The sequence below is a fragment of the Bubalus kerabau genome, chromosome 20 (assembly GCF_029407905.1).
Source record: "Bubalus kerabau isolate K-KA32 ecotype Philippines breed swamp buffalo chromosome 20, PCC_UOA_SB_1v2, whole genome shotgun sequence".
Taxonomy (NCBI): Eukaryota; Metazoa; Chordata; class Mammalia; order Artiodactyla; family Bovidae; genus Bubalus; species Bubalus kerabau.
In genome coordinates this window covers 11,399,231-11,427,154 of record NC_073643.1, presented here as the reverse complement: position 1 = coordinate 11,427,154, position 27,924 = coordinate 11,399,231, and the positions used below count along the sequence as shown (strand labels likewise).

At 42.2% G+C, this 27,924-nt stretch overlaps 1 protein-coding gene across 16 annotated transcripts in view; it reads right to left on the bottom strand.

Moving 5' to 3' along the window:
* ARPP21 (cAMP regulated phosphoprotein 21) overlaps positions 1-27,924 on the bottom strand; it is a 165,353-nt gene that overhangs the window by 30,553 nt on the left and 106,876 nt on the right. For all 16 annotated transcript variants that reach the window (XM_055557344.1, XM_055557342.1, XM_055557336.1 and 13 more), the window contains 2 exons: positions 27,660-27,905; positions 23,915-24,041 (listed from right to left, as the gene is read on the bottom strand). In XM_055557344.1, the coding sequence (XP_055413319.1) occupies positions 23,915-24,041; positions 27,660-27,905 (373 nt within the window). The remainder of the gene's footprint in view (positions 1-23,914; positions 24,042-27,659; positions 27,906-27,924) is intronic.

Here is a 27,924-nt window from a genome sequence, read left to right as displayed (position 1 = left end):
TTGAACACTGATGTTTAAGAACTGCTAAGCAGGGGCTTCCCTGGCGGTTCAGTGGCTAAGACCCTGAGCTCCCAATGCAAGTGGCCCAGGTTCCATCCCTGGTCAGAGAACTAGGATCCCATGTGCCGCAACTAAGAGTTCACATGTCACAGCTAAAAAGATCTCGAGTGCCACAAATAGAAAAAAAAAAAAAGATCCTGAATGCCACAGCTATGACCCAGTGCAGTCAAATAAATAAATTTAAAAAACTGCTAGGCATGGAGTTTTATTTAAGAGGTAGGATGTGACTGCTACTACTAAGTGTTTGGAAAACATGGACTTAAAAGATCCTATAATCAGGCAAAAAGGAGGGGTTTGTGATGTTCTTAACCATAGCTACTGGGCAGTTTAATATAAAAATAAACAGCACTGTAAACTTCAAGAGATGGATGGAAAAATCTAAAATTCCATAGCAGGACATAAAAGCCCCCTCTTGATAATAAAGACAGGAAGAACTAAAGCTAATTCAAATATTGTAATATGCATGGGAAAACACTTGGCTTTGAAACAAATAAATTAGTTTCTAATTATGAAACCTGGCTTCTTTACAAACATTGTTTTCTCTGCTTGGAGTGAGCTATTGAGGCAATTACGAACAAAAGTATTTTCTTATCACGGAAGAAGTGATGGCAAATTAGTTTATAAATATTTAGCAGTTATGCAGTCAAGCCAATAAAAAAGAACACATTTTATTGTCCATCATGCTGATTAGAGTCCTGAAATAGTGTTAAAATTAGGTTATGTTTTCCTCATTGGGAACTTCAGATATAATATTGTTATGTAATCCATTTCCCTCTCAGGAGTCTAATGGGTTCAAGTCAGGTTTGAATTCGGGTTTGGTCCTTGTGAAATGAAGAGGAAATTAGAAGTCAGTCCCTGAGATCACCAAAAATCTGATTCTGGAGCCTGATTTACTGGAATGGCTGCCAACAGAGTCATCAACAGAAATGGATATTTATGAAACATCAGGTTTCTCCAACTTGTGCCTGGCAGACCCAGCCGGAACTGCGTGTGCTCGGTCCTGTTTCTCTGTGGACTGGTTTCACTGAGACACTGGAGCAGTAAAGAGCTAAATGACATTTAACCCCAATTGCAAGCATTTAATGCTCACATCATTATAGTAATGATATAGTAATAATAAAGAAATGCTACTATAAGCAGAATAAAAAAATCTCATTTTTTGGTGAGCCTCCACAAGTTCCTTGTAATATTTCCTTGCACCTTAACAAAAAGTGTGTGTGTGTGTATATATATATAGAGAGAGAGAGAGAGAAAGAGAGAGCGTGCGCGAGCGCTTCCCAATTTCATTTTTGGAAATGGGTTTATGATGCATTACGATTTACACAAATAAAAGTCTCAGAGAGCATTGCATCTCTAAAGCATGAAGATAACTTATTGTTCTGGCAAATGATAAAGCTGCTTACAGTGGCAGCTTTGATTTATTGAAGCAATTCACATACACTTGGAAAGTATATTAGCTTTGCCTCTGCCCACAAAGGGCACATTTGAGCTGGGTAGGACACTCCAGTGACGAATTACAGACCAGATCCAACTGAAGGCAACTGGCACATCAAATGCCTAAAGGCTCCAAATTACAGCAAGAATGTGTTTTCCATGGTAATCCCTCACATGCAGTGGCATCCATGGTAGGCAAGGAAACAAATTAGGGCCTCACTGTTTTATTTCATGGCAGGGTTTTTTAGTAACAAAGCTTCTCTTGTTTTTTATCAGTAGAGAGACTGGGATCCCCACACTGTATCCAATATTAGCTTAGGCATGTGTGCCCTTAAAACTACAACTGGTTACCAATTGGTTCCAGAATGAAACTTGGCAGAGCCATGTACCCAAACACCCAGTTTCCTCTTTGAAGAAGAGAAACATGACTCCAGCTATATGACCCACATTTGAAATCTAGAAAGTTAAACCCCTAATGGAAGATCACTCGGTAGAAGATTTCACCGCACTGGATCTTAGGTAGTCCCCCTTCACAGAAAAGAGGTACCTGAGGATAGAAAGTCTTCAGAATCAGAGCCCATTTCTTCCACAGGCTCAGTGAGGTCCCCAGAGTGACATGACTCATCAGTCACTGTGACCTGGGTATCAGGTACTTGGTCCCCACAATCTCAGCCATCTCCTCTCATCACTGCATTAACCACAGCAGTATTAATGCAGTATTAATCCCACCACTGGCTGGGATTCCCTTCACTTTGCAGATGAGAACACGAGGTAGAATGGTTAAGTCCTCACTAAGGTCACACAGCTATAAAGGCTGTGTGAAGCCAGGTCATCTAACTTCTCAGTTCTTATTTCTAACCATTCCATTATATAGGACAAATTACTTCTGCATCATAATTATGGAGGCTGATCTGTTTTAAAGGACTAATTTTTATCTTTGCCATCTTTCTCATTTTTGATCTCAGTAGGAGGAAACTACTTACACTCGATTAATTGAATAAGTACTGAAAGCACTTTACTTGCATTTGCATTCTCATGTCACCTCTTTGTTTCTTGCAATGGCTGAGCTTTGTTCCTTGGCAAGAAAGCATGCAAAATTGCATCCCAGCTGACAAGAAGGATGGGTGATTGATTTTCAGTGCGCCGATGCTTCACTTAGGGAATAAAAGGAAGGAAGCAGGGCAAAAGAGAGAACCCAGTTAACTACTTGTTACCGTGTTTCTGTACTAAACCTCATGCTTTTTCTTCTTAGCTAAGCTTCTTAGCTATCACTCACAATCAGTCTTAGACATGTCTCTAACAAGCTCTGTTATCACTCTCTCAACCCATGTCAGAGCAGAAGGAAAAAAAAGGGGCAGAAGCAATCCCGTTCAGAATTTGACATTCAGACAGACATAACTCAGCAAAAAGAAGTGCAGTCTTGGGATAGGGTAAGAACAATGCTGCATTCAGTGAATCTATTCTATTTCGTCAGGTGGGAAAGTGAAATTATTTCTGTACAATTTCTATCCAAAATTTAAAATCAGCTGCTAAAAAGGATAATTTTCTGTCTTTTTTTTAAAAAACCAACCTAAGCATAATTTTCCCTGCCCTTCAGCAATAGTACATACATGAGACAATAATGTATGTCTCATTATTTAAATCCTGATGCTGTGGCTTTGTATTTAGCCAACAGAAGAAAGAGAATCACTTCAGATTCTGACAAACAAAGAGTTTTTGGAAATAACAAGTGTTAAAACTCCTTGCCATAACTTCAAAATACTTTAAAAAAATCCACTCTTGATTGTGTAAACCTATGTTTGCATGTATATGGATTCTAATCTTTCATATACAAACAAGAGAAATTAACATTTTTGTCAAAGTGGTAGATTTACATTTGTTTCTCTACAAAGATTTAGAAAACTAAAATGCATATATATTATATATATGTATATTATGTATTTATATGCAAACAGAAAACTAAAGCCCCATCCCTCCCAACATTATCTAAGGTCTCTTTTTTGCCCAATAATTCTGAGTTTCTCCTGATCTTTTTTGTGACCAAAGAAAACTGTGCTTGAGAGAGTCACCTGAGTCCGGGATGAGGGTGTAACATTTTCTGAGATCAATTCCTGACTTCTATACACTGTGTCCTACGTTGCTATCTCCCCACGGGCATGGAGGAAAGCAAGAGAAGATCCAAATACACCCAAGGGGCACGCATCAGCCCTCGGAGAGACAACACATGAGAGTCCATGGAGACAGAAACTGCTAAATCTGTTGCCACACCACGGTAGGCTGGTTACATCTGTGACATTTCTAGTGCAAGCCATCAGCCTTTAAAATCAAAGCCACCGTATCACAAATAAACATGTCTAAAAATGCTCTTATCATGCAAAAGTATGCATATAAAACAGCTCTAATTTTTCTTGACAAGTATGTCTAAGAAGGACTCACACTATTCTTTTTCATCAAACTCCGGGAGTTGGTGATGGACAGGGAGGCCTGGTGTGCTGCAGTCCATGGGGTCACAAAGAGTCAGACACAACTAAGTGACTGAGCTGAACTATATATATATACTATACATAGATATAGTATATATATATATTTTTTAGCTTACCCACAAAAGTTAAAGCATTCACCATATTCTTTCATGGGACCAGAATAGACACTAACATTTAATTTCCTAAAGCAAGTGAATTTCTTTTAAAAATGTACCTTTTAAAAAAAAATTATTTACTTGTCTTTGGCGGCACTGAGTCTTCATTGCTCCTGGGCTTTTCCCTAGTTGCAGCACGCAGGGGCTATTCCATGCTGTGGTGTGAGGGCTTCTCACTGCAGTGTCTCTTGTGAAGAACGGGCTCTAGGGGTACAGGCTTCAGTAGTTGTGGCATAGTTGCTCCATGGCAAGTGGGATCTTCCCGGACTAGGCATCGAACCTGTGTTGCCTGCATTGGTGGGTGGATTCTTTACCACTGAGCTACCAGGGAAGCCCTGAAAATACACCTTTTTATTTTAGTGATCCTTAGCAAATCAATCCCTTCTGAAGATCCTATTTGAAGAACAGAATAGTCATTCACAAAATTTTACTGTGGAAGAACAATTTCTGAATGCTTCCATGAATATTAGAAAGTGATGGAAAATTTTGAAATAATACCCCTTAGTACACAATTTCCATACTGGGACTGGGGGGTTGCCCCTACCTAGGCCTCTGCATCAGAGAAGGCAATGGCACCCCACTCCAGTACTCTTGCCTGGAAAATCCCATGGACAGAGGAGCCTGGTAGGCTGCAGTCCATGGGGTGGCAAAGAGTCAGACGCGACTGAGCGACTTCACTTTCACTTTTCACTTTCACGCATTGGAGAAGGAAATGGCAACCCACTCCAGTGTTCTTGCCTGGAGAATCCCAGGGACGGGGGAGCCTGGTGGGCTGCCGTCTATGGGGTCACACAGAGTCGGAAACGACTGGAGCAACTTAGCAGCAGGCTTCTGCATTGTTAGTTATGACTTCAAACTCAAGGTCAATGTACTATATTCACTTCTATCAAACGTATTAGGGACTTCCCTGGTGGTCCAAGGGTTAATCATCTGCCCTGCAATGCAGGGGACACGGGTTCGATCCCTGGTCAGGAAACTAAGCTCTCACAGGCTGTGGAGCTACTGAGCCCGAATGATGTAACTGCTCAATCTGTGCACTGCAACAGAAGATCCCTCATGATGCAATCATGTCCCGAGTGACGCGCCTAAGACCCAATGCAGCCGAATAAATAAATATATAACATTTTTAAAAAATGCATTTGATTTTATGGTGATCCCTAAAGGACTTGTGGTTGCCAAATGAGAATTGCTGGGTTGCCATTTGATATTGGATGGTTTCTATGTGGTTCCATGGCATTTGGTAAAGTTCTCTTCCTTCGCAGAGGGAAAACATGGGGGAGGAAGTCAACACCCACCTCCTCGCTCCTCACAAGGCATGCCACTGAAAGGCAGGTGGATGCTACAAGCTGCTGTTCACTTGCTAAGTCCTGTCCGACTCTGCGACCCAGTGGACAGCAGCACACCAGGCTTCCCTGTCCTTCACCATTTCCCGGTGTTTGCTCAAACTCATATCTATTGAGTTGATGATACCATCCAACCATCTCATCCTCTTGTCCTCAATCTTTCCCAGCATCAGGGTCTTTTCCAATGAGTTGGCTCTTTGCATCAGGTGCCCAAGTATTGGAGCTTCAGCTTCAGCACCAGTCCTTCCAATGAATATTCAGGGTTGATTTCCTTTAGGATGGACTGGTTTGGTCTCCATGCTGTCCAAGGAACTCTCAAGAGTCTTCTCCAGCACCACAGTTCAAAAGCATCAATCTTTGTTTTTCAGCTTTCTTTATGGTCCAACTCTCATATCTGTACATGATTACTGGAAAAACCAGAGCTTTGACAATACGGACCTTTGTCAGCAAAGTGATATTGCTGCTTTTTAATATGCTATCTAGGTCTGTCATAGCTTTTCTTACAAAGCCTTTTAAACACCATCAAGCCTTTTAAACACTGATATCAGATGCAGAACATGCAGTCCTAGGCAGGATTTCCTCCACAGAACTGCAAATCACATTATGTTGGTGACTCCCTGATGGGCTGTCCTGAGGCTAGGCAAGCAGACCACCTCCCACTAAGATCCCCGTTGGGATGGGTGGGAATGATGAATGAAGGATTCTTAATCAGAGTCACCAGCACGTTAATACAACAAAAGTATGTCAGTTTATTCTATTAGAGAACTTTTGATAGGTTTCCTCACCCCTCACTGTATAATCATTTAAAAAAGACATACAACACCACTAATCTTAGAACTGTGTCCCTGAGATTTTTCTTCTACCACATCTAAGTGTTTGGGTCTCTATTTGTGTCTGCTACTGAGGCCTCTGATTCACTTCTCTAGTGATTATTTCAGAAAGATTTCAGGACTTCACTGGTGGTCCACTGGTTAGGAATCTGCCTGCCAATGCAGGGCACACAGGTTCACTCCCTGATCCAGGAAGATCCCACATGCTGTGGAGTCACTAAGCCCGTGAGTCACAACTATTAAGCTTGTGCTCTAGAGGTCAGGAGCTGTGACTGCTGAAGCCGGTGCTCCCAGAGCCCATGCTCTGCAAGAAGAGAAGCCGCTGGAAGGAGAAGCCCACACACCCTGACTAGACAGTGGCCCCCACTCGCTGCAAAGGAGAAAAGTCCGAGCAGCGGTGAAGACCCAGTGCAGACAAAAACACACTCAAAGAAACCCCCAATAAATTAAAAAACAAAACAAAACATTTCAGAGCACCTGGTCTGTCTGAGCATAAGAATCCATAACATTTAGTGAAAAAAGTCCTCGAGGGATAGAGGGGAAATGACCCCTCCCCACTAGAACTGAGCAATCCTGGGAATGATATTGAGTTTATTTGGCTCCAGGGGTCAATTCTGATTTTGAACTTTTGGCCATCAATACAACACTAAATTAAGACTTCACAAAACTTCAACAATATGCAGGTCTTTAAGTTAGGGTTAAATTGGACATTTAGAACCATCTTTTCCAACATTTGGTCTTATCATTTTAGGAAATGCTGCCATTTGTTCATTTACAAATGTTGACTGTGTGCCTGCTACGTGAGGTTTGCATTGACACAACTGGTCTCCACTGGCATTAAGAGGTCAAGGATGCTTTCCTTCTCCAGCCCTTTAGCCTTCACAAATCCAATGCTGATCAGGCTCAGGTGGTAACAAATCTGCCTGCAATGCGAGAGACCTGGGTTGGGAAGATCCTCTGGAGAAGGGCATGGCAACCCACTCCAGTATTCTTGCCTGGAGAATTCCATGGACAGAGGAGCCTGGCGGGCTACAGTCCATGGGGTGGCAAAGAGTTGGAGACGACTGAGCGACTAAGCACGGCACGAAGAGAGAGAGAAAATGCGTGAGGATCTGAAGGTCCCAGACTGAGGGCTCTAATATTCTAACAGCCAGAGAGTGCCACGCCTGTGGGTCATGGGAATAGTGTTCCACATGTGCAGAGACACGGCGCCTGTTGCCAACCTCAGTGATTCAATGTGAAGAGCAAATAGGTTAACACCGAGAACGGGATCAGCATCTCCTCAACAGCATCACAGATATCACTTTTACAATGTTCAAAGTATAGTCTATCATTATTAACACAAATATTTTCCACGACAGAATATCTCTGTAATTTTAACTAACTAATTTTCTTTCTTTTTTTTTTTTTTATCATCTACTATCTATCAGGTTGACCAAAAAGTTCATTTGGATTTTCCTGTAACACCTTATGGAAAAACCCAAATGAACTTTTTGGACAACCCAATATCTATCCATCTATCTACTTATTTAAATTTTTATTTTATATTGGAATATGGTTAATTCTCTGTAATTACAGTTTAAAATAGGTGAAGAGAGAATCACTGGAAAAATTTATGTGGAATAATAATGATGTATTACATGTGTGTGCAAATGTGGGTGGTGAGTGTGTCTGTGTGTGTAGCTGTGATAGTTTTTGATTTGCATGTTGAGGACACTGCGTTACTTAAATATGTTATAAAATCACAACAGATCTGAGCAGATGCCTGGTTGGGGGTGCAAGTGGCTTCCTTGTGGGATGACACCAGGCCTGTGTCTCCAAATATCACTGAATTTCTGCCTGGTTTTATTAGGGGCTCAATGAAGAAATGGCTGATTACAAAACCACTTGGAAATTGAATCTGCACGAACAAAACTCATGATACACCTGAACAAACTTTTTGGTCATTAACATCACTGGTGGCTGCAGTGCTAATCTTTCCAGGCTCTACATACTGGAAATGCACAGTATTTTAGCTTCTACTTTCCACCATTTAATAATAAAAAGTCATACTGGTTCTTAATTCTACTTAGTTTTCCCTCAGACAAGATTAAAATATGCTCCGCAAAGACATACTAGAGGGACTTCCGTGAGGCTCCAGTGGCTAAGACTCTGAGTCCCCATTGCAGTGGGCCTGGGTTCGACCCCTAGTCAGGGGACTAGATCCCGCATGCCACAACTAAAGATCCTGCATGCCCAATTAAGACCCAGTGCAGCCAAATAAATAAATTAAAAAAGATCCCAATAAACAGACTAGAACACTAACTCTGCTGACAATCTTGATGGGCTACCTCCATGCACATCAAGGCACAGAGAGGAGGAGGAGGAGGAGGAGGCGGAGGAGGAGGAGGAGGAGGAGGAGGACGTGGTTCAGAGGGCTGTTCTCCAATAGGAAGTCCCTGGGTTCATGGGAGCAGTGACTGTATAACTGTATCCTGTTGTTGTATTAAAAAAAAAAAACAAAAACACCCAGGAAGGCACAGAGGTCACATGACTAGTCTATAAGTAGCTTTGCCTTATAAGCAGTCAGGAGAGAAGGGATATAGGTATGTATTTTTCCTGATGGCTCAGATGGTAAAGAATCTGCCTGCAACGCAGGAGACCTGGACTCAAGCCCTAGGTGGGGAAGATCCCCTGGAGAAGGAAATGCCTACCCACTCCAGTATTCTTTCCTGGAGAATTCCATGGACAAAGGAGTCTGTCGGGCTACAGTTTATGGGGTTGCAAAGGGTCGGACACAACTGAGCGACTAACACTTTCACTTTCAACATACACGTACGATCCACAGGCTGATTCACTTCCTCGTACAGCAGAGACTGACACGCTGACACAGCATTATAAATCAATTATACTCCAGTTAAAAAAAGTAAAAAAAAAAGAAAACGCTGGTCACTTTTGTCACGCACCTTGCTTACTCTAACTTCTTCATCTTAATAATCATCTCTGAACACATCCCTCAATCTAGAGAAAGCCCACGTTTGCTGCATCTGACAGGATTCTTGACAACGCAGACACCTTGGAAGATATGGATGGAAATCTCCCCCAACTTGAACCCGATGGTATTCCTGTTCATGAGGATTCTTTAGAATGTAGAGAAGGAAATAAACATCAGAGGAATTCTCAACATAGATTAACTTTAGGGCAACTCTTCTTAAAGATTAATGGCCTATTAATTGCTTGACAATGCATTTTGCAAAAGCTGATCTGTCTGAGCATTAGAATCAGTAGCACTTAGATAAAATTAAAAAAAAAAAAGCTTTTGAAGAGACTGAAGAAACGTACCCTCTCTACAAAAGGAGAGTATTTCTGGGGGAGAGGTGGTACCAGTTATCTGTACTTTTGATAAGCTCCCCTCCCTATCCTAATGCAGAGGAACCATCTCCTGAGACACAGTGATTTAGGAATGATGAACGTGCCTTTTTCCAATGGCTAATCCCCAACATATCAACACCGCTCCTGAAGAAGAATCTAACAGCCCCAGTTCCGTGATGGGGTCTTTAGAATCTTTAAAGTTTCAAATTGCTTTCACAATGCTTCCAAATCTTTCTAGGTACATAATAGCATCCTAATAAATCAATGAAATTCATCTCAAGCCCCTTGAAGAGAAGGAGACATCAAATTCCCAGCTGGTTCATTTTTCTACTTCCTGCTTCAACTTGCATGCCTGTTAGCTCCCAAAATAAAGCCATCTGCAGTGATTTCACAGAGGTTCTGGTTTGCCTGGAGCCTCTCACATCCCCTCCACCCAACAGGGGCCTCTGCTGCACATGTAGCAGAAAGAGCCAGATGGCAGTTGTCTTGTACAAGCACTGGCTGTCACCACCAGGCAAATGTACAGGATTCAAGTAGCCGGTCTTCCCGACAGTCCTGCGGACCCTGGGGGCCACCAGTGTGAGCTGGGACAGGAAGAGAGCTCGTGGGATGCTGCGAGCTGGCATTATTGATTCACATCATTTATAGTCAGTTACTGTCACTACAAACCAACAACAAATACAACAACAAAGGAGGGAAAAGGAAAAAGAAAGCTTTTGGTGTCTTTTTAACTCTGTGTTTCACAGCCTCTTGAATAAACCGTGGCATATCCTCTCAGGCTTTTTAATCTCTATTTATAAATATGCACAGGGACAATGTGATGTTTAATACCTGCCATCTAGTTCCAGAAGGTATAAAGTAGTTCCTTCAACATTCGAGTCACTCCAAGTGGGAAGTCACACATGATCACTGTTTTTTTCTGGTTAATTCTAGCTGGTGATGGGGAAAACGATCCGGTGTGTTAGTGCTTGTTGACAATGTTATGAGAACTCCTTGGCAAAACACACTCATTTTCTACACTTACTATGTTTTTGTTTTATTTTGGCAGCACCACACGGCATGGAGGATCTTAGTTCCCGGACCAGGGATTGAACCTGCACCCCTTGCAATGGGAGCACAGAGTCTTAACCGCTAGATCGCCAGGGAAGTCCCTGCACTTAATATCTTTTTTTCAATCCTTCACTTTAGAAAGAACGGGTAGATTTCTGCAAGGAGAGAGACTTCAGAAGAAACCAACTTGTCAAAAACCTGACCTTGCACTTCCAGCCTCTAGAAAGGGGAGAAGTAAATTCTAGTTCTTTATGGTACACAGACACACACACACACACACACACACACACAACACACTCAACACATACATCATACACACACACACAGCAGATACTAATTCTCTCTCTCTTTTTTTTTTTTTTTTTGCTACTTGTGCTGAATACTTGTTCCTGAATAAGAGACAATAAATCTCTTGGCAAACACTTACATTCCTGAAGTTCCAAACTGAACAGGTGGTTCAATTACCTGGAAAAAGAAGCCAAAGCCCACAACACACTAAATATCCTTCCACAACTGACAAACTCAGCAGCACCAAAATTTAGAAATCAACAATTACATGTGCATACTCTCTATTATTGTTCTGAGGAAGGAAAAACACAGAGAAGAGGGATGGAGTGCGTTAGGAAGAGGGTGAGTTTGGAACGTAGGCTGATATGGGATTATTGACTTCCTGGGACCTTAGGAGAGCTTAGGACTGAAAATCTCATCAGCTGGCTCCCATACCTACTGAATGATGTCCCTGGAGTCAGACTTCTAGACTCATCTACCTATTGATATAAATTCACATGCCAGGATTTGTCTTGCCATTTCTAACACAGGGAGAAAAGCATTTTGAGCTCATGGAATGTTTTTAGAAGCATACTTAGTATGTCATAAGTTCTGCCAAATTAATACATTAATTTTCACACCAGTCACCAAATATGCCATCATATCCTGCCAGAATTTAGAAAAAACCTATTATGCAAATTCATAATCGAAAATAAATGTAAAAGTAAGTGTTACCAGTCATTTAAATTCAGTTTACATGGATGAACACATTCATGTACATGGGCGCACACACATACAAACATACACACAAACTCCTTAAAAGCCCATTTCCTTTTCTCTGTTTGCATTTCTAGACAATACCAGCTAAGGGCAATAATGAAACAATTCCCATTCACAGATGAACTATTTGCATTAATGGGATGAGAGAGCAAGCGATCGGTAGTGGGGGTCAATGGGTAAACATGTGGAGGAGGGCAAGGAGTCTTGTCTCAAGTTTAGTTTCTGTGCCTCACAAACAGCAGCACCAAGGGGCCCCAGGGAAGGAGGTAGGGAGCACATGCTTCCATGCTTTTTCCCCAGGTTCTTGTTGCCAAGGAAACCTTCTCCTTTGTGTGGCACATCCCAGAGATGCTCGAGGTTGACTCCAACTCTAGAGTGTGTGAGCTCCTTGAATCGTGTCATTTTAACAATGGGAAATTAAAAAGACAAGACTGCTTGACAGAAGGTAGAGAAATACTCTGAAATTTCTGTGAAGCCCTCCCTGTTTGGGGAGAGAATAGCAAAGCCAATACAAATAGCAAAGCCAATAACGACAGTCTGTTATGAAATAGTCCTGGGATGTGGAAGTTTAAAGATAGATGGATCAGAGAGACATTTGAAGGCTTTCATTCCCCCATTACGTATGCTTTTATATTTAATTTCATTTATTATTATTTTTTAATTGAAGAGGAAAGGAGAAGTGCAAGAACTGTTCTGGGATAGTCCATGTTGTAACTGTTGTTACTATGCAAGGTATTTCGGGATGTTTGGGGTTCTCTTGGGTGTTCCCAGGTGACTAAGGCAAGGCTGGACCTACAAGGCTGCAAGCAGGATGATTCATTATTGCTATCAAAATTATGTCACACACCACACTATTATAATTAAATTTTAAATATTCATTTGTTTGTTGCCAGTATGTACAACTATAATTACTTCCTGTATTGTATCTATAGTTTGCAACAATGTTAAACTCACTCACCAGTTCTAGTTTGTAGACTGTCTTGAATTTTTTATTTAAACATGCATGCCAGGACTTCCCTGGTGCTCCAGGGGTTAAGAATTCACCTTCCAATTCAGAGGACTCAGGTATGAGTCCTGGTCAGGGAACGAATTTTCCACACGCCACAGAGCTTAAGTCCAAGCAACACAACTATGGAGCCCACACACCATAACTAAGATCGGACACAGCCAAAAAATAAAACATTAAACAAATAGCAAATGTGCATGTTCATCTGTAAATACCATTTTGCATAGAAATATAGTGTTGCAGAACTGTTCTGAGAATCAGTCTACATGCAAGTAAAATAAGGTGTTTTCAATAAATAAAAATGCAGTATTAAGAAGAAACTCTCATGATCTACGCTTATTTGCCTATTTACAAGCGTATGCATAAGTTCAAAGGCAGAAAAAAAGAGGAAAAAAAAAAAAAAAAACCCTGTTCTGTTAGCAAGGAGTTTTTGTGTTTTTCAAAAAATTCTTTTCCTATAAGTACTGTGCTGTTTGTACAGTTTATAAAAAGTTATACGTTCTAAGTAAAATGACAAAAATTACCTCTAGGACTGAAAATTGCCACAATTTTCAGCTAGACAGGAGCTTAACGCTTTATCTTTTGTCCTTGGATTTTTCTTTTTGACTAGCTTCCCAATAAAAACAGAGCCTTTCCTCCAAGACAGACCTAGTTGGCATCAACTGAGTGTTAGGTAGCTAGAAGAGGAAAAAGGAGTTCAAAAGGGTTGTGGCTAAAAGAAAAAGAAGGGGAAAGCCCGAGAAATAGAACAAAGGAAGGTCCGAGGACCAGAGTGAGGACCTCAGGTGAAACAAACAGCACCCCCGCCTGGCCCATTTTACATAGGGAGGCCCGGGGAGGAGAAAAACACAGAAAGAGGAGCCAGAACCGGGCCGGGAGCTTTTCTCTTCTTTGTCTTTTAGCCACCACCATTTTGGACTCCTTTTTCCTCTTCTAACTACCTAGCATGAGGAAGCCAAGGTGTTCATCAAAATTCATCAAAGAGTAACCCAAGCCCTTTGACCTCTATCATATAAAATTAATACCACACAGTCCAGTCAACACGGTCCACGCAAAGATGACTCATCAGAGCGATAGCTATCTATGCATTGTTTTCCTTGGGAAAGAAATGCACACAATCCACCTGGAGCTAAGTCTGACGCACCCTACTGCGCATTCTTACAACCTCTTGAAATGTGTCCTCCACTGCAGTAGCCTGCATTTTTTGGCGGGAGCTCTCTTCTGACTCCTCTTTCTGCCATTTATTTTTTGTTCTTGAAACAGTTATGACCCACAATGGCTCATAAAAAGTTCAGTGGTGCTGGACCTACTTCAAAAATAAAAACAAAAAAGCAACAGAGTAAGAGCAGCTGGGAAAAAATTAAAAATGCAATTTTAATGAGTCTCTAGGCACCTTTGAGGAAATGGTGTGGGAATCAGGGAGAAGATGTCAGTGGGCGATTTGGGATTGGTGGCTGTCCTCGAAGGCCATCACAGTCCTCCCTGCAGCCAGGGAAGATGGGCTGACAATCGTGAAGAGAACCTGGAAGCAATCACGCAGGGGACTGTGGCCGTTTCAGGGATCCAAACAAGAGCATGGGTATGAAGCCCGTTGCATGTTGCTCTTGCAATGAAGAGCTGTGCAAAACTGCCTCTGCCGTGGAATCTTGCTGTTACAAGTGAGTTAGTGATCCTGCTTGAAAGCAGGTAACCCCCATCTGCTTTAAAGAGGGTATGTGAGCCACTGTGCGTCTTTGAGAATTATACTAATTTTATGAGCCTCCTATCATCCTGCAGCCTTCCTGGGTTACAGTCACTGCTGTCTGGATCTAGAGCTATCAGGTTCATGAGGCATCATGTGGATAGAGGGGCCAGTGGCAATTCAAAGCTCAAGGGGGTGATTACAGTTTTGTGCTCGTGCTGCTGGTTTGAGGAAGGGGCAAGCTAGGATGTCATGAATACAGTAAGTCCATGCTGAATGGCTTGGCTGAATTTATATATATATATGGTGTCCCTAAAGAAATAGTCACATCTGAAGACAGAGGAAAGAAGAAAGAATTTTAGTATTAGTTGCTCAGTTGTGTCCGACTCTTTGCGACTCCATGGACTGTAGGCCGCCAGGCTCCTCTGTCCACAGAATTCTCCAGGCAAGAATCCTGGAGTGTGTTGCCATTTCCTCCTCCAGGGGATTTTCCCAACTGAGGGATAGAGCCTGGGTCTCCTGCACTGCAGCTAAATTCTTTACCACTGAGCCACCTAGGGAAAAGGGGCCTATTTCAGGGCTACTTCCTTTGAGATAGTGTCCTTTGATGTTAGTGATTTGCACAGTTTTCTATTCAAAATTAGAAAAACATCAACAATGTTAAGCAATAGTGAACTCCTTGGAAATGACAAATTTAAACATTAGGCTAATACGTTTTTCTGTGGGTACCATGTTAGCTTGGAATTTGGAAAGCACGATGTAAACAACATAATTCAAGATGCTGTTCACTGTTTTATCACCACAAATTTCTAAGTGAAATCAGTCCCCGAAGGCTCACGTGATGCTGGCTCTAGGGACAACACTGGAAACAAAAGACAGTCGGTAAGTTTCACGCTCTGCTTCGGAACGTAGGGAAAATCCAGCTCATTTTTCTGAATCATCTGAATGTTAGATTGTGGACGTCTTTGGGGGAAAGCAGTGTGCTATCCTTTAATGGCGAGGGATATGTAGAGTGGAAAGAAATGCGTAGAGTGGAAAGGGGGAAATGCAGACGGTGAACACATGAGATGCAAGAACAAGCACCCAGAGTTTGCAGGGAAAAATCTTATTTAATACAAGGAAAAATAAAAAGGAAAACAAATGACAAACAGGAGAGAGAGAGACAGACTGTTTATTAGAGTTAAGAATTAAAAGATAGAAAACAGGGACTTCCCTGGTGGCCCAGTGGTTAAGATGCTGCACTTCTACGGAAGTGGACATGGGTTCAATCCCTGGTCGGGGAACTAGGATCACACATGCCGTGTGGCCAAAAAGTAAATATTTTAAAAATAAATTAATACAAGTAAAGATGGAAAATAAAATAAGAAAATGGATTTAGGGATGGGAAGGAAACGGAGACCATGAAGAATGAAAAAAAATTTTCTAAAGAAAAATGCAGCTGAAAAATGAAGTCATTCGTAGACCTAGGTGACAGCTGACAGCAGAAATTGCTGGCCACCAATTTGTAAGAAATAAAAAAATGCAGCACACAAAAAGGGAGGGTCAAGACTAGCACAAAACATCTTAAATTCTCTTAATTTACTTTGGCTTTATACCGTCACCTAGATCTGACACCTTGGAACAAGTAGTTTGGGTTCTCTGGATATCACTATCGCGTTCATATTCTCTTAGGACAATCACACATGAAAGATGTTAGAGTTTTCAAAAAACACCATTTGTGTGCTTTTCTGGCCACAATTCTTTCCTTATCATCCTCTAATCTGACTCTTTTTTTCTTTAACAAGCTATGTTTTCCACTTTCTGTTGCATAAGATAAAGAAAAGAGATAATGTTATGATCTGTCTTAGGATCTTTACAGGAAAGCAGAAAGTCTAACTGTTGCAGTCGTGTTTAACTGTGCAACACATGAATATATTCACGCTAAAGGTACATAAAATGCAAAGTGTTAAAGTAACTATTTCAAATATGTTGAATAAACTCTTTTACCGTGACCTGGGGGACAGAAGGATCTGGCCATCTAAATTGCTTTCCAAACCTGTAAGATTTTCAGACCTAAAAACAGCACGATTCCCATCATTGCTTCTAATAGTGTTAACCTTTCCCAGAATCCCAGCTTAACACTTCTCACTCCTATTTCTGTAAATGGAATAATTAGACCAATTAATGAAAGAAACACATGAACATTTCCATAGAAACGTTTTCCAGACTGATATTTTCAGAACAGCGTGTTCCGCAAGGATTTATCCATGTGACTTCCTCTGATGTTAACAGAAATCAGACAATTAAATTCTCCTGTAACTCTTTTATAATTTACCCCTTCTGCTCTTAGGAACATAATAATGCAGACATCCAAAGTGCAATCACTTCCTTAGAGTTGTCAAGTGTAAAAATTTTTGCATCGCTTCTCTGAGTGATTATTGGTTATATATTCTTTCTCAAATTAAAAAAAATAGATTAATGAGGTTTTAAATATTAAAATATATGGAAATTATATGAAGGTTAATTAGGAAAATAGTTCTCTCTTTTAAAAAATAATCATCAAACTTGGGAAATAAATTTAAGATAAAAAGAGAAGGTCCCAATTTCTATAAATGAGCATCCCTTATTGGTCACACCAGTCAATCACATTCTTTCCTTAGCTCTGATCTTGATGCTCTGTCTCCTCAGCTTAGCCAATCCTGAGAGAGAAAGAAGTCAAGATGAGGAATATCATCCTAAGAACAAAGACGGAGAAAATGTTTTTAAAGATAAAACCCTTCTCAATTACATTGATACTGACTGCTTAATAAGTAAGGCTAAAAGGACAGGAGTCATTGTCAAGTTCACTCAACTGATCTGGTTAAATAAATTTATAGACTCCATTAAGGTGCATTTTGCCCCATCCCAAATGTGTTTCAGAACAACATTAAAGAGGCAATAATCTTCCTTCTCAGTAGGAGCTGTTAATAGGAACAATCTGCTATTGCAACAAGAAATATTACTCCCGAAAGAAAGAAAAAACTAAGACGCTGCTTTTCCTATCAGGAAAGGAGCACAGGCTTTGGTTTATCTTTAGATATACACAGGTCACAGATAATTCTATCTTCCTGCCAGGAATGCCATCCAACCCCATTCCATTGTTGAACATCCAGAAGGCAACTAAAATGATTAAAGGAAAGCCCTGCCACAGCCAAAGGGTGATGTGGGTAGGTTTCCAGGGCCTGGTTATTCCCTGCCATCTGAATACTATAAAAACTAGTCCAATGTATGACTTGTGATGGGAGCATTATTACTTTATAGACATTCCCAAATTTCTCAGTATATGGAAATCCAAATAGGGGACTTCCCTGGTGGCTCAGACAGTAAGGAATCTGCCTACAGTGTGGGAGACCTGGGTTCGATCCCTGGGTTGGGAAGATCCCCTGGAAGAAGGCATGGCAACCCACTCTAGTATTCTTGCCTGGAGAATCCCAATGGACAGAGGAGCCTGGCGGGCTACAGTCCATGGGGTCGCGAAGAGTCCGACCATGACTGGTGGTCCAGTGGTTAAGACACCATGCTTCCACTACAGGGGGCATGGGCTAGATCCCTGGTCAGGGAACTAAGATCCCACATGCTATGCAGCACAGCCAAAAAGAAACAAACAAATACAAAGAAAATCCAAATTTACAGTATCCCTGACTATGGATCTACGACATAGTCCTCGGGCATTCAAACTTTGAAAAAATGTGTATATTTGTTTGTTGAAGTGGATTGGTTGGTTAGGCTTTTACTTGATTTCATAACACTGAATTACTATGATCTTTTGATGATTAAATTGGAGGGGTGGAAAGTGAAAGTCGCTCAGTCATGTCTGGAGGGGTGAGCAGTTTTCATTTAATATTTTAAACCTTCACATTTTTCTCTCACTCATGCACACATGCTCCCTGGCTCTGATAAGAGAGACTCTGCATTGGGCAGATTGATCTTTGGTTTCCTCATCTAACAAAACTGAGTGTTTAACTTCCATTTCCATTTCTGTCAGTGCTATTTAAATCTCATGATGACTGATGAGCTGAGTGTAAGATAAAGTCCACGTGAGGTTTACCTTAAATACTAATGAAAAAAAAATGAATCAAGTTTAAAAACTTCTAAAGACCTCCACCATTTCCTCCTGCAAGAAATCCCAACTTTCCTATCACAAGGCAGGGTGGAGTCTCACCAGCCCAACACAGAGACCTGAGCAGAGCAGAAGTAAGCCTGCAGAAGCCCCACAAAAGCTGCAGGGGGTTTTGCAATACGATGTAAGCGTGTTAAGATTTTCATTGTTTCCTTTTGAACTACAGTTTTAAAAGTAAAACACTGTCATGGAAAACGCTCTATGAAATAGGTTTTATCCAAAATGCCTCATTTAGCAGATGGTTGGGAGCAGGAGAACATGGGAGAGGAAAAGGATTTAAAAAGTAGAAGTGAGAGGCATCTCCACAATTGTCAGAATCCACCTCAAATGACCCACAGGAGTTAGAATCTAGTCTAATTTAAGATTCCAGCAAGTTTCCTGTTTTTTTCCCCCCTTTCTTCTCTGAAGCCATCCATGTTCTTTTCCTATTATTCTATTTTTTTTTAAGTTTTTTTTTAATTTTTAATTAGAGGATAACTGTTTTACAATATTGTGTTAGTTTATTTTCATGACAATCAAGAATACAGAATCTTCTGCTCTATCAAGAAAGCAGACCACTGGACTGTCCCTTGTAAAGCAGTTAGCTTCATGATTTTTATACCTAGACCTGAAGTCATATTACTGCCACTAAGCAACAGGGCTGAAAGCCTGGTGTGTGAGAGACATGGCAGCAGCTTATTGAAGACCTTACCCAAACTCCAGTGGTCAAAGGGGCTTTCCCTTCCAGACTACAGAATGGAATTTCTGTGGAATGCTTCCAGCTTCTTTTAGGGAAGGAGGCACTTCTTGTTGATTTGGGAAAGGAACCAACATGCTCCATATAGCTATAGACCTTCCTCCATCCTTAGACTTCAGGGGTATGGGGTTGGGGGTGGGGGCAACCTTTGTCTTGAGATTCATTTCAGGACTTTAGGAAGTCTTATAGTTGGAGTTGTGAAGCTCCACCTCTCAGCAACAGACAGAATGAGCAAATAAAAAATCAGCACAATTATAGAAGATCTGAACAACAAAATAAATAGGATTTGATTGAAATGTATAAAACATTCCACTTAACAACAACAGAATACCCATTTTTTTCAAGTGTTTAAAGGAGCATTCACCAAGAGAGACCATATCCTGGGCTATAAAACCAACCTCAACAATTTTATAAAAACTGAAATCAATTATAGTTTTTGGCAATAATTAAATAAGTCTAGAATCAATAACAGAAATACAACAGGGAAATCTCCAAACACTTGCACATTAAACAACACACTTCTAAATAAACCATGGGTCAAAGAGGAAATCTCCAAGAAAAGAAAAAAATACATATAAATGAATGAAAATATGACATATAAAAATATGGGGGACACAGCCAAAGTAGACTTGACAATGAAACTTAGACCATTAAAATCTTACATTAGAAAAGAGCAAAGGTTTTAAATCAATAATCCAACTTCCTACCTCAAAAAATTATAAAAAGTAGAGCAAAATAGGGCTAAAGGAAGAAAGTAAGAGCAGAAATCAATAAAATTGAAAATAAAAAATAGAGAAAATTAATGAAACAAAGAGGCAGTTCTTTGATAAGATCAACAAAATCGATAAATTTAGCAAGACTGTCTGATTCTTTGAGACCCCATGGACGGTAGCCTGCCTGCCAGGCTCCTCCGTTCATGGAATTTTCCAGGCAAGAATACTGGAGTGGGTTGCCATTTCTTCCTCCAGGGGATCTTCCAGACTCAGGAATTGAACTCATGTCTCCTGCATTGCATGTAGACTCCTCAGTGGAGCCACCAGGGAAGCTCTTATGAAAATTAAGAGAATTTAAAAATTATCATTTTCAAGGTGGAACAAGATATCACAACATATTCTGCAGCTATTATAAAAATAATAAAGAAGGGACTTCCCTAGTGGTTCAGTGGTTAAGAATCTGCCTTGCAATGCAGAGGATGCAGGTTCAATCCCTGGTTGGAAGCTGAGATTCCACATTCCACACGGCAACTAAGCCTGTGGGCCCCAACCACTGAACCTGCACAGACACCTAGAGGTGCCCACATGCCACAACAAAGAACCCCTGAGTGGCAACAAAGACCCAGTGTAGCCAAAAAAACAAAAAACGAAACAAAAATAAAGGAATAGTAAAGAACTACTGCCAACTTTATAGCCATAAATTCTACAACTTCAAAGAAATGGGCCAATTCCTCAGTAACCACAAACTACCAAAGCTCAGCAAAGATAAAATGGATAATTGGAATAGTCTTATAACCATAATGAATTTATAATGAAAAAGTTCCACACATTATTTTCAAATAAAAAGAAAACAAAATATTTCTGATTCTGCAAATTCCCAGGCTCTGACAATTTCACTGGAGAATTCTAACCAACATTTAAAGATTTAGCACCAGCTTGACACATTTGGACCAGAAAACAGAAGAGCAGGAAACACTTTCTAATTTATTTTATGAAACCAGCAGTACACTCTAATACCAAAATTAGGATGTATTCATTCCCAAATGCCTAGTTAGGAAGGTATATGGGGCTTTATAAGCTCATTTTTGTTGCTTTTAGGACATGCCCAAGATCTTGGAGAACCAAGAATGAAGCTATATATACATATATTTTGCTTTTTAAGTCAACTAAAAAGGGAATTTGGAATTGGAGACGTGATCTAAAAGGAACTTGTATTTTTTTCCTTCCCAATGTGTGATTCCTATGCAGATGTCTCAGCTGCTCTCTGCCATTTGTTCGTGACCAGCTCTGCAAAATAACATGGAAGCCCACGTGAGTTGGGAGGCAAGAGTCCAGGTTTTCAAGTTGTTCTGCTGTTAAGCTAACTTGTGTACTTAGAGAATTAGTTACATGTTATCTGCCTTGGTAACATGCTGGCTTAGTTACCAGCATATTAATTTCTATAGGATCATCCATACCAGGAAGTAAAGGCAAACTAGTAAGTATATTTATGCTGTTATGATAAATTGGTTAACACGCAGGCTTAGGAGGCTCTCTCTAAGAGAGTCCACCGACACAGCGGCTCCCCCAAATGACTCGCCATGTCCCTTTGGGAAGTTGCTGTTGGTGCTGCTAAGCTCAGCTAAAAGCTTCCCAGCTGTAGGGTCCCAGAGCCCCTTCTACCACCACGGAGCCATCGCTGAGCTGTGTTCCTTGGGTTTTATTAGCAGAGGTGATTCTCAGGGAGATCACCAGCTGCCCTCCCAAACACTCAGTAAATTCAGGAGAGGTGGAAAACGCTGGGGAATGTTAGGCCTGACATCAGGGGTCGTGCTCCCTGAACTAGGAGCTCAGGGCCCGCACGTGCACACTATGTTATCAATTTCAAGGACGATGCCGTGCACGTATCATTTTGGCGTTTCTCATCTCCCCACCCCCACAGACACTGCCACTCACTTCCTTGACACCTGAAGCACCAGCTGCTATCTTGAGCAAGAATCTGACTTAGAATGCCTTCTTCTAATTACGTGTCATTATCTCGCCTTGGGGTGGCAGTTCCCTGGTGACGTGGAGCCATGGGACAAGTCAGACCCACTGGGTTGTCATAAATGCTACCAGTTAGGTCTCCCTGAGATGGGGAGAGTGGTTTCTGCATCCCCAAATTCTCCCACAGTGTTTAAAAAAGAAGAAACAAAGCCCAGATGGATTCTCCCTTGTGTTGACATGCATCAGTGAAGGCAGTGGGGCATCCGAGGCTTGTTCTAAAAATCTTATCCTGTTACCTAGTTAATACATTCATCCAACTTATTCAGCCCCTCACACAGACCCAGAGCTCAGAGTGCAACTGGCTCCTGCCCTCTGGATCTGCATTCTTGTATGTGAACTATGTGCCAACAGAGGACTAACATATCCTTCAGAAAACTCTCAAACAGTGGCACTCAACTAAAATTTTAAAACTTCTTATAATTAGATATTGACATCTTTCTTCTTTTAAGGGCATCAGTAACCAAAAAGGAAACTTTGCTATAGTCTCTGGACCAAGAGCTAGATTATAAATTAATTCTTTGATAAACATGAGCAGACAAAAAAAAAAAAAAAAAAGACGGTTCAGAATGCAAACAACACATCACTAGAGACTGTTATCTAAATTGACAGCGCAGTTACCACCAGCTTGAAAGAGATAACATTTTCCAACAAGGAGAGGAAATATGGCCAAACACCTATCTTAAAATAACTAATAATTAGAAATCCTTTAGTGCTCTCATTACGGCAAAAGTGTCAATTCAGAGGTCGAAATATATTCTTTCCGAAACTGACACAGTGTTGAAAACAAGGCAAAGTCCGGTTGCCTGCTATACATGTCCTATCTTCTCCCACAGACGTTAAGTACATCTTGAGATGAACTAAAGAACCGATAGCCACTCCCAACACAGTTAATAAATGATCCCTCCCAACTGACAAAATGCCAGCCCCACCAGCATGAGTATTCTTCAGGTGGGGATTTGTACTCATCCTTGGAAAAGATGGTGCATTTGGTTACAATATACAAAAGCTGTGTATTTCCTGTATATTTCCCACCCGCACGTCTCACACATTACAGAGGCACATACACAGATCCAGTGCGGAAGTCGGACGACAGATGGGAACACATGCTCTAATGTACCGCCCTACTCACGGAAGGCAGGGGCCCCCGGCTAGGGGGTCTTCAGCAGGACCATCAGTGGCTCCCCCCACTGTGTGGGCAGCGGGAGGGACACCCGTGCGTCCCCACAGCAGGTCCCTCGCGCCTGCCGGCTTCCTGCTGCCGTTGGGGTGGCGGCGTCCCGTCAGGAGTGTGACACAGTAGGGAAAGAGACCGGTTCACTGTGAGACCTGCTACTCACTCTCGGACAGTGCCTCGGCCCCCCTTCCCACTGCACAGCGGCTGCCGCAGGCGGTGAATGGCCCTCCAGACCGTGAGCCCGGGTCCGAGTCCCATGGGGACACAGGCTGAGGTGTCAGTGACCTTCTTCTCAAGACACTGCATTTTTTTATGGTGCTACAGAAACAGCCTAACATGGTTCCCTAGCCTTAGGAACAGGGGAAGATGGGTGGGGGATAGTATGAATTAGGAAGATGGGGAGGTGGTTGGCTCTCAGCTTTCAGAGAAACTAAGAGGGTCCCCAAGTCAGTTATGCAGACCGTGTTTCACATGCGTGCTGGGGAGGCCGGGTAACGTGAGTTTCACCTCATGGGACCTGTCACTTTTCCACACAGAGTTAATCAAATGCTCCGTTATCTTTCCCAGGGAAGGGAAATGAGCTGATTTGAACTGTGAAGCTTGGATGCTCATCCAAAGAGGACAGCTGAGAGATGTATGTGCAAAATAACTGAGCTGGAGGAGGAAATGGGCAACAGATTCCAAGTACCTGCTGGCTGCACCGTCGGTGGTATCTGCTGGCCCCTCTGAGCACTGAACTGAACCGAGGCCATGGGCCGGTACTGCTGCGTGGTTGAGGTAGGGTACTGACCAGACGGATAATAATACACAGGCATCTGGGGAAGGAAAGGGACAATGGCAGGACATGAGGGCTGCAAACGGAGTAATGTTTTTACACATAAAATACATGTCATCTTATGACATAATGTGAATACCGTAAATTGCAAAGATGGCCACCCTGCCTACATGCATATGCATTGAGTGAGTGAAAGTCGCTCAGCTGTGTCCGACTCTGTGAGCCTATGGACTGTAGCTTGCCAGACTCCTCTGTCCATGGAATTCTCCAGGCCAGAATACTGGACTGGGTAGCTGTTCCCTTCTCCAGAGGATCTTCCCAATCCAGGGATCAAACTCAGATCTCCTGCATGGCAGGAGGCTTCTTTACCATCTAAACCACCAGAGAAGCCCAAGAATGCTGGAGTAGGTAGCCAATCCCTTCTTCAGGGGATCTTCCTGACTCAGGAATCTAACCGGGGTCTCCTGCATTGCAGGTGGATTCTTTACCGGCTGAGCCGCCAGGGAAGCCCATGTATGTTTCACCAATGCCATGAGACAGGAATGATGATTTCTGAGGCTTGTATGCCTGATCCTTAAGAAGACTTGCAGCTTTCACTCTTTCAGGAGAGAACCTAGCCCTTAGGAGAAGAAGTCCAGACTGCCCAGCTGGAGAAAGAGGCCATGTGGAGGCCAGAGGCTGCCCAGCCAAGATCCCAGTGCTCTGACTCAAGAGTGAGGCCCTATGGGACCTTCCACTCCCAGTAAAGCTGCCTGGGACAGCACCACGTGGTGAAGGGGTGGGCCATCCCCACGGAGTTCTGTCACAAATTGCTGACCTGGCTGTGAGCTAGACAATGGCTGTTGTCTTAAAGCACTGAATTTTTTATTTTTTTAAATGCAAGAAGAGTGAATGAAACAGTCAACAACGACAACACATTTTTAGGGTAGTTTTAAATGAGATCAGGCTTCCCTGGTGGCTCAGCTGGTAAAGAATGCCTGCAATGCGAGAGACCTGGGTTCGATCCCTGGGTTGGGAAGATCCCTCGGAGAAGGGAATGGCAACCCATTCCAGTATTTTTGCCTGGAGAATTCCATGGACGGAGGAACCTGGTGGGCTACAGTCCATGGGGTCGCAAAGAGTCAGACATGACTGAGTGTCTTTCACTTCACTTAAATGTGATCATCTAACTTGTATCATTTTCCTAATGGAAACACAAGTAAGTCATGAAATCTGATCTCCAGCCTAAAAGGATCAGAGGATGAAGTCATGAAATAAGGGGAGGTCCAGCAGAGCACTTATCAGACGGGCACGTAGCAAGTATCCCCCCTCCAAAAAAAAAAGAATATTCAGTCTAAAAAGGGACATAGGTTAAAAAAGAATGTTTAGTCTAGAAAGGGACATAGGTCAAAATTATTGTTTATGTCACCTTCTGTCACTTTCTCCTGACTGGGAATGACTGAAAATATTCTAATTACTTCCAGTAAGATTCAAATCAAATGTCTACTGACCTGGAAAGATTTCTTGCCTGTCTCAGGTCATTTATATGAAGGCTCTTTTCTTATTAATCAATTACCTTTTATTTCTAGGCCTCTGACTTTTCTTCTATCAACTTCTTTAAAATGTAAGCAGAGGCATGCCAGTTCACAGCTTACAAGGTTTATCTGTTTGGAACAAAGTGAGGAGCCACCTGTTTGAGCATGGAGAGTTTTATGGCTTGCCCTCTTTGCCTTGTCCATGCATATTTGCTTCACTCTTCTGGTGGGTTGGGTGTTCATGGCAAGTCAGACAAAACTGACCTTTATAGTTATTAAATAGGTTCATTTTTCTGCATAAATTGAGCATATTTTCATATATGCTCGCAGACCATACCACATGTTCTTTTCATTATTATACATCATCGAGTCATTGAGTTTTAAAATGTTTAATAAATTGAAAATCACTGTGGGATATATCCTATACCTTTACCTGTGGTTCTTTTACAAAGAAGTTCAGAGATGTTCAGACTGATCATGAACATGTGTTTTCTGGTTTTTTTCCCCCCTTCCCTCTCTCTTTCTATTTTTAAATCTATTGAAGAGAGAATGAGAGCATTTCCATTGCAGATACACCAGTGCTCTGGGTTGTCTTTGCCCTAATATTTGCTCTAGTATCTTTGCTCATTAAAACTGAAATTCCTTCAATCAAGCAAGGACATCTTTTTTTAAAAAAAAGGCTTCAACTGAATATTCTGCCAAGTCTTCTCTTTCCCAATAATTAAATATTATTAAAATCATTAATATATTAGTGAGGCCTGTTCTCCTGTAACTTAAAATTATTTTCCACATCTCCTTAAACCCTACCCTGATAGCTCAGTTGGTAAAGAATCTGCCTGCAATGCAGGAGACTCTGGTTTGATTCCTGGGTCAGGAAGATCCACTGGAGAAGGGATAGGTTACCCACTCCAGTATTCTTGGGTGGCTCCAGTATTCTGGAGAATACAGGAGAATACTCCAGTATTCCCTGTTGGCTCAGCTGGTAAAGAATCTACCTGTAAGGTGAGAGACCTGGGTTTGATCCCTGGGTTGGGAAGATCCCCTGGAGAAGGGGAAGGCTACCCACTCCATTATTCTGGCCTGGAGAATTCCATGGACTATAAAGTCCACGGGGTCACAGAGTCAGACACGACTGAGCCACTTTCACTTTAAACCCTACCAGTAACACTATTACATTACGGAGAAGGCAACTAAAGGTGGACTATAATTATCACTCAAGATAAAATGAATGACTGGGTGAAAATCACTTCATGGTGGAGGATTCTGCATGGCTGGAAAAGCAAATAATTTATTCAAGATGTTAAGGCAATGCCACAGATGATACAAAGGTGACACTGTGCTTGAAACAGCTCCTCCAATGAGATATTTCATAATTAGGATGGAATTTGCTTGGGCTATGCATGCCTTGAAAATGGACCAGAAAACGCCTCAGTGCATTTTACATCTTGACAGTAATCACTTGCAATATTCAGCAAGGGATGCCCAGGAGAGCCCCAGAGATGTTTGGTGGTGAAGAGTAACACATAATCAGTCTTTGAGAAGACAGTAAAAATCAGTGATCTGTGGTGTCTTACATGCTCAAGTCAATTAAATATGATTAATGGCTACCTGTGGGTGGGTGTGGGAGGCCGGAGCCCCCAGGGGAGAGGAGAGTACAGTGGAGGGGGCTTAGCTTCCTCCTTTATGTTCTGAGAGGAGCCCCCGATTAGCTCCAGAAAGATGCTTATGAATGGATAAGAAAGGAAATATGTCTCCAGAGCAGCAGCAGGAGAGATGCAAGGCCCCCAGGAGCTGACTTCCCCACTTCCTTCCCCAGGGCTTTCCTGCCCTGAGCCATCACCGTAGTGAGTCTCATCCTGCAGGAGGTGATGCTCTGCCATGGCCTCTGCACCAGCAGCCTAGACAGTGGGCCATTCCCTCTGGTCCTGGGGACGCAGGTCCGCTTCACCCAACTTCCTTTCTGAGCCTCATAAGACTCTGCACAGCTGGTGGACAGGACAGACCAGGACCCGTAGGCTGGCAGTATCAGTATGCCCCAGAAGCACGAGGCGGGAAGAGTTGGCGATATTCTACATGGAAACCAAGCTCAAGGTGTTCTGGGTCAACCAGCTCTGGGTCCCAAGTGTGAGAAGAAGCACACTCACCTGTGTTGGTGGAGGCTGATGCACGAATCCCTGTGGTGAGGCAGGGGGTTGGAGGACTTGCTGGGAGCCAGAGAAGCTCCCCGTGGGAAGCTGCTGACCCGTGGAAGCGATGACGTAGCTTGGCTGCTGGGTGGGCTGAGGCAGGAGGGACGGCGGGTAGACGGGACCGGAGGGGGGCTCGGGAGTCTCCCCCGAGGACTGCCGGCTCAGGGTCATCTGGCCAAACTGTGTGGCCACATCCTCTCTCTGCAAGCCATGGAGAGAA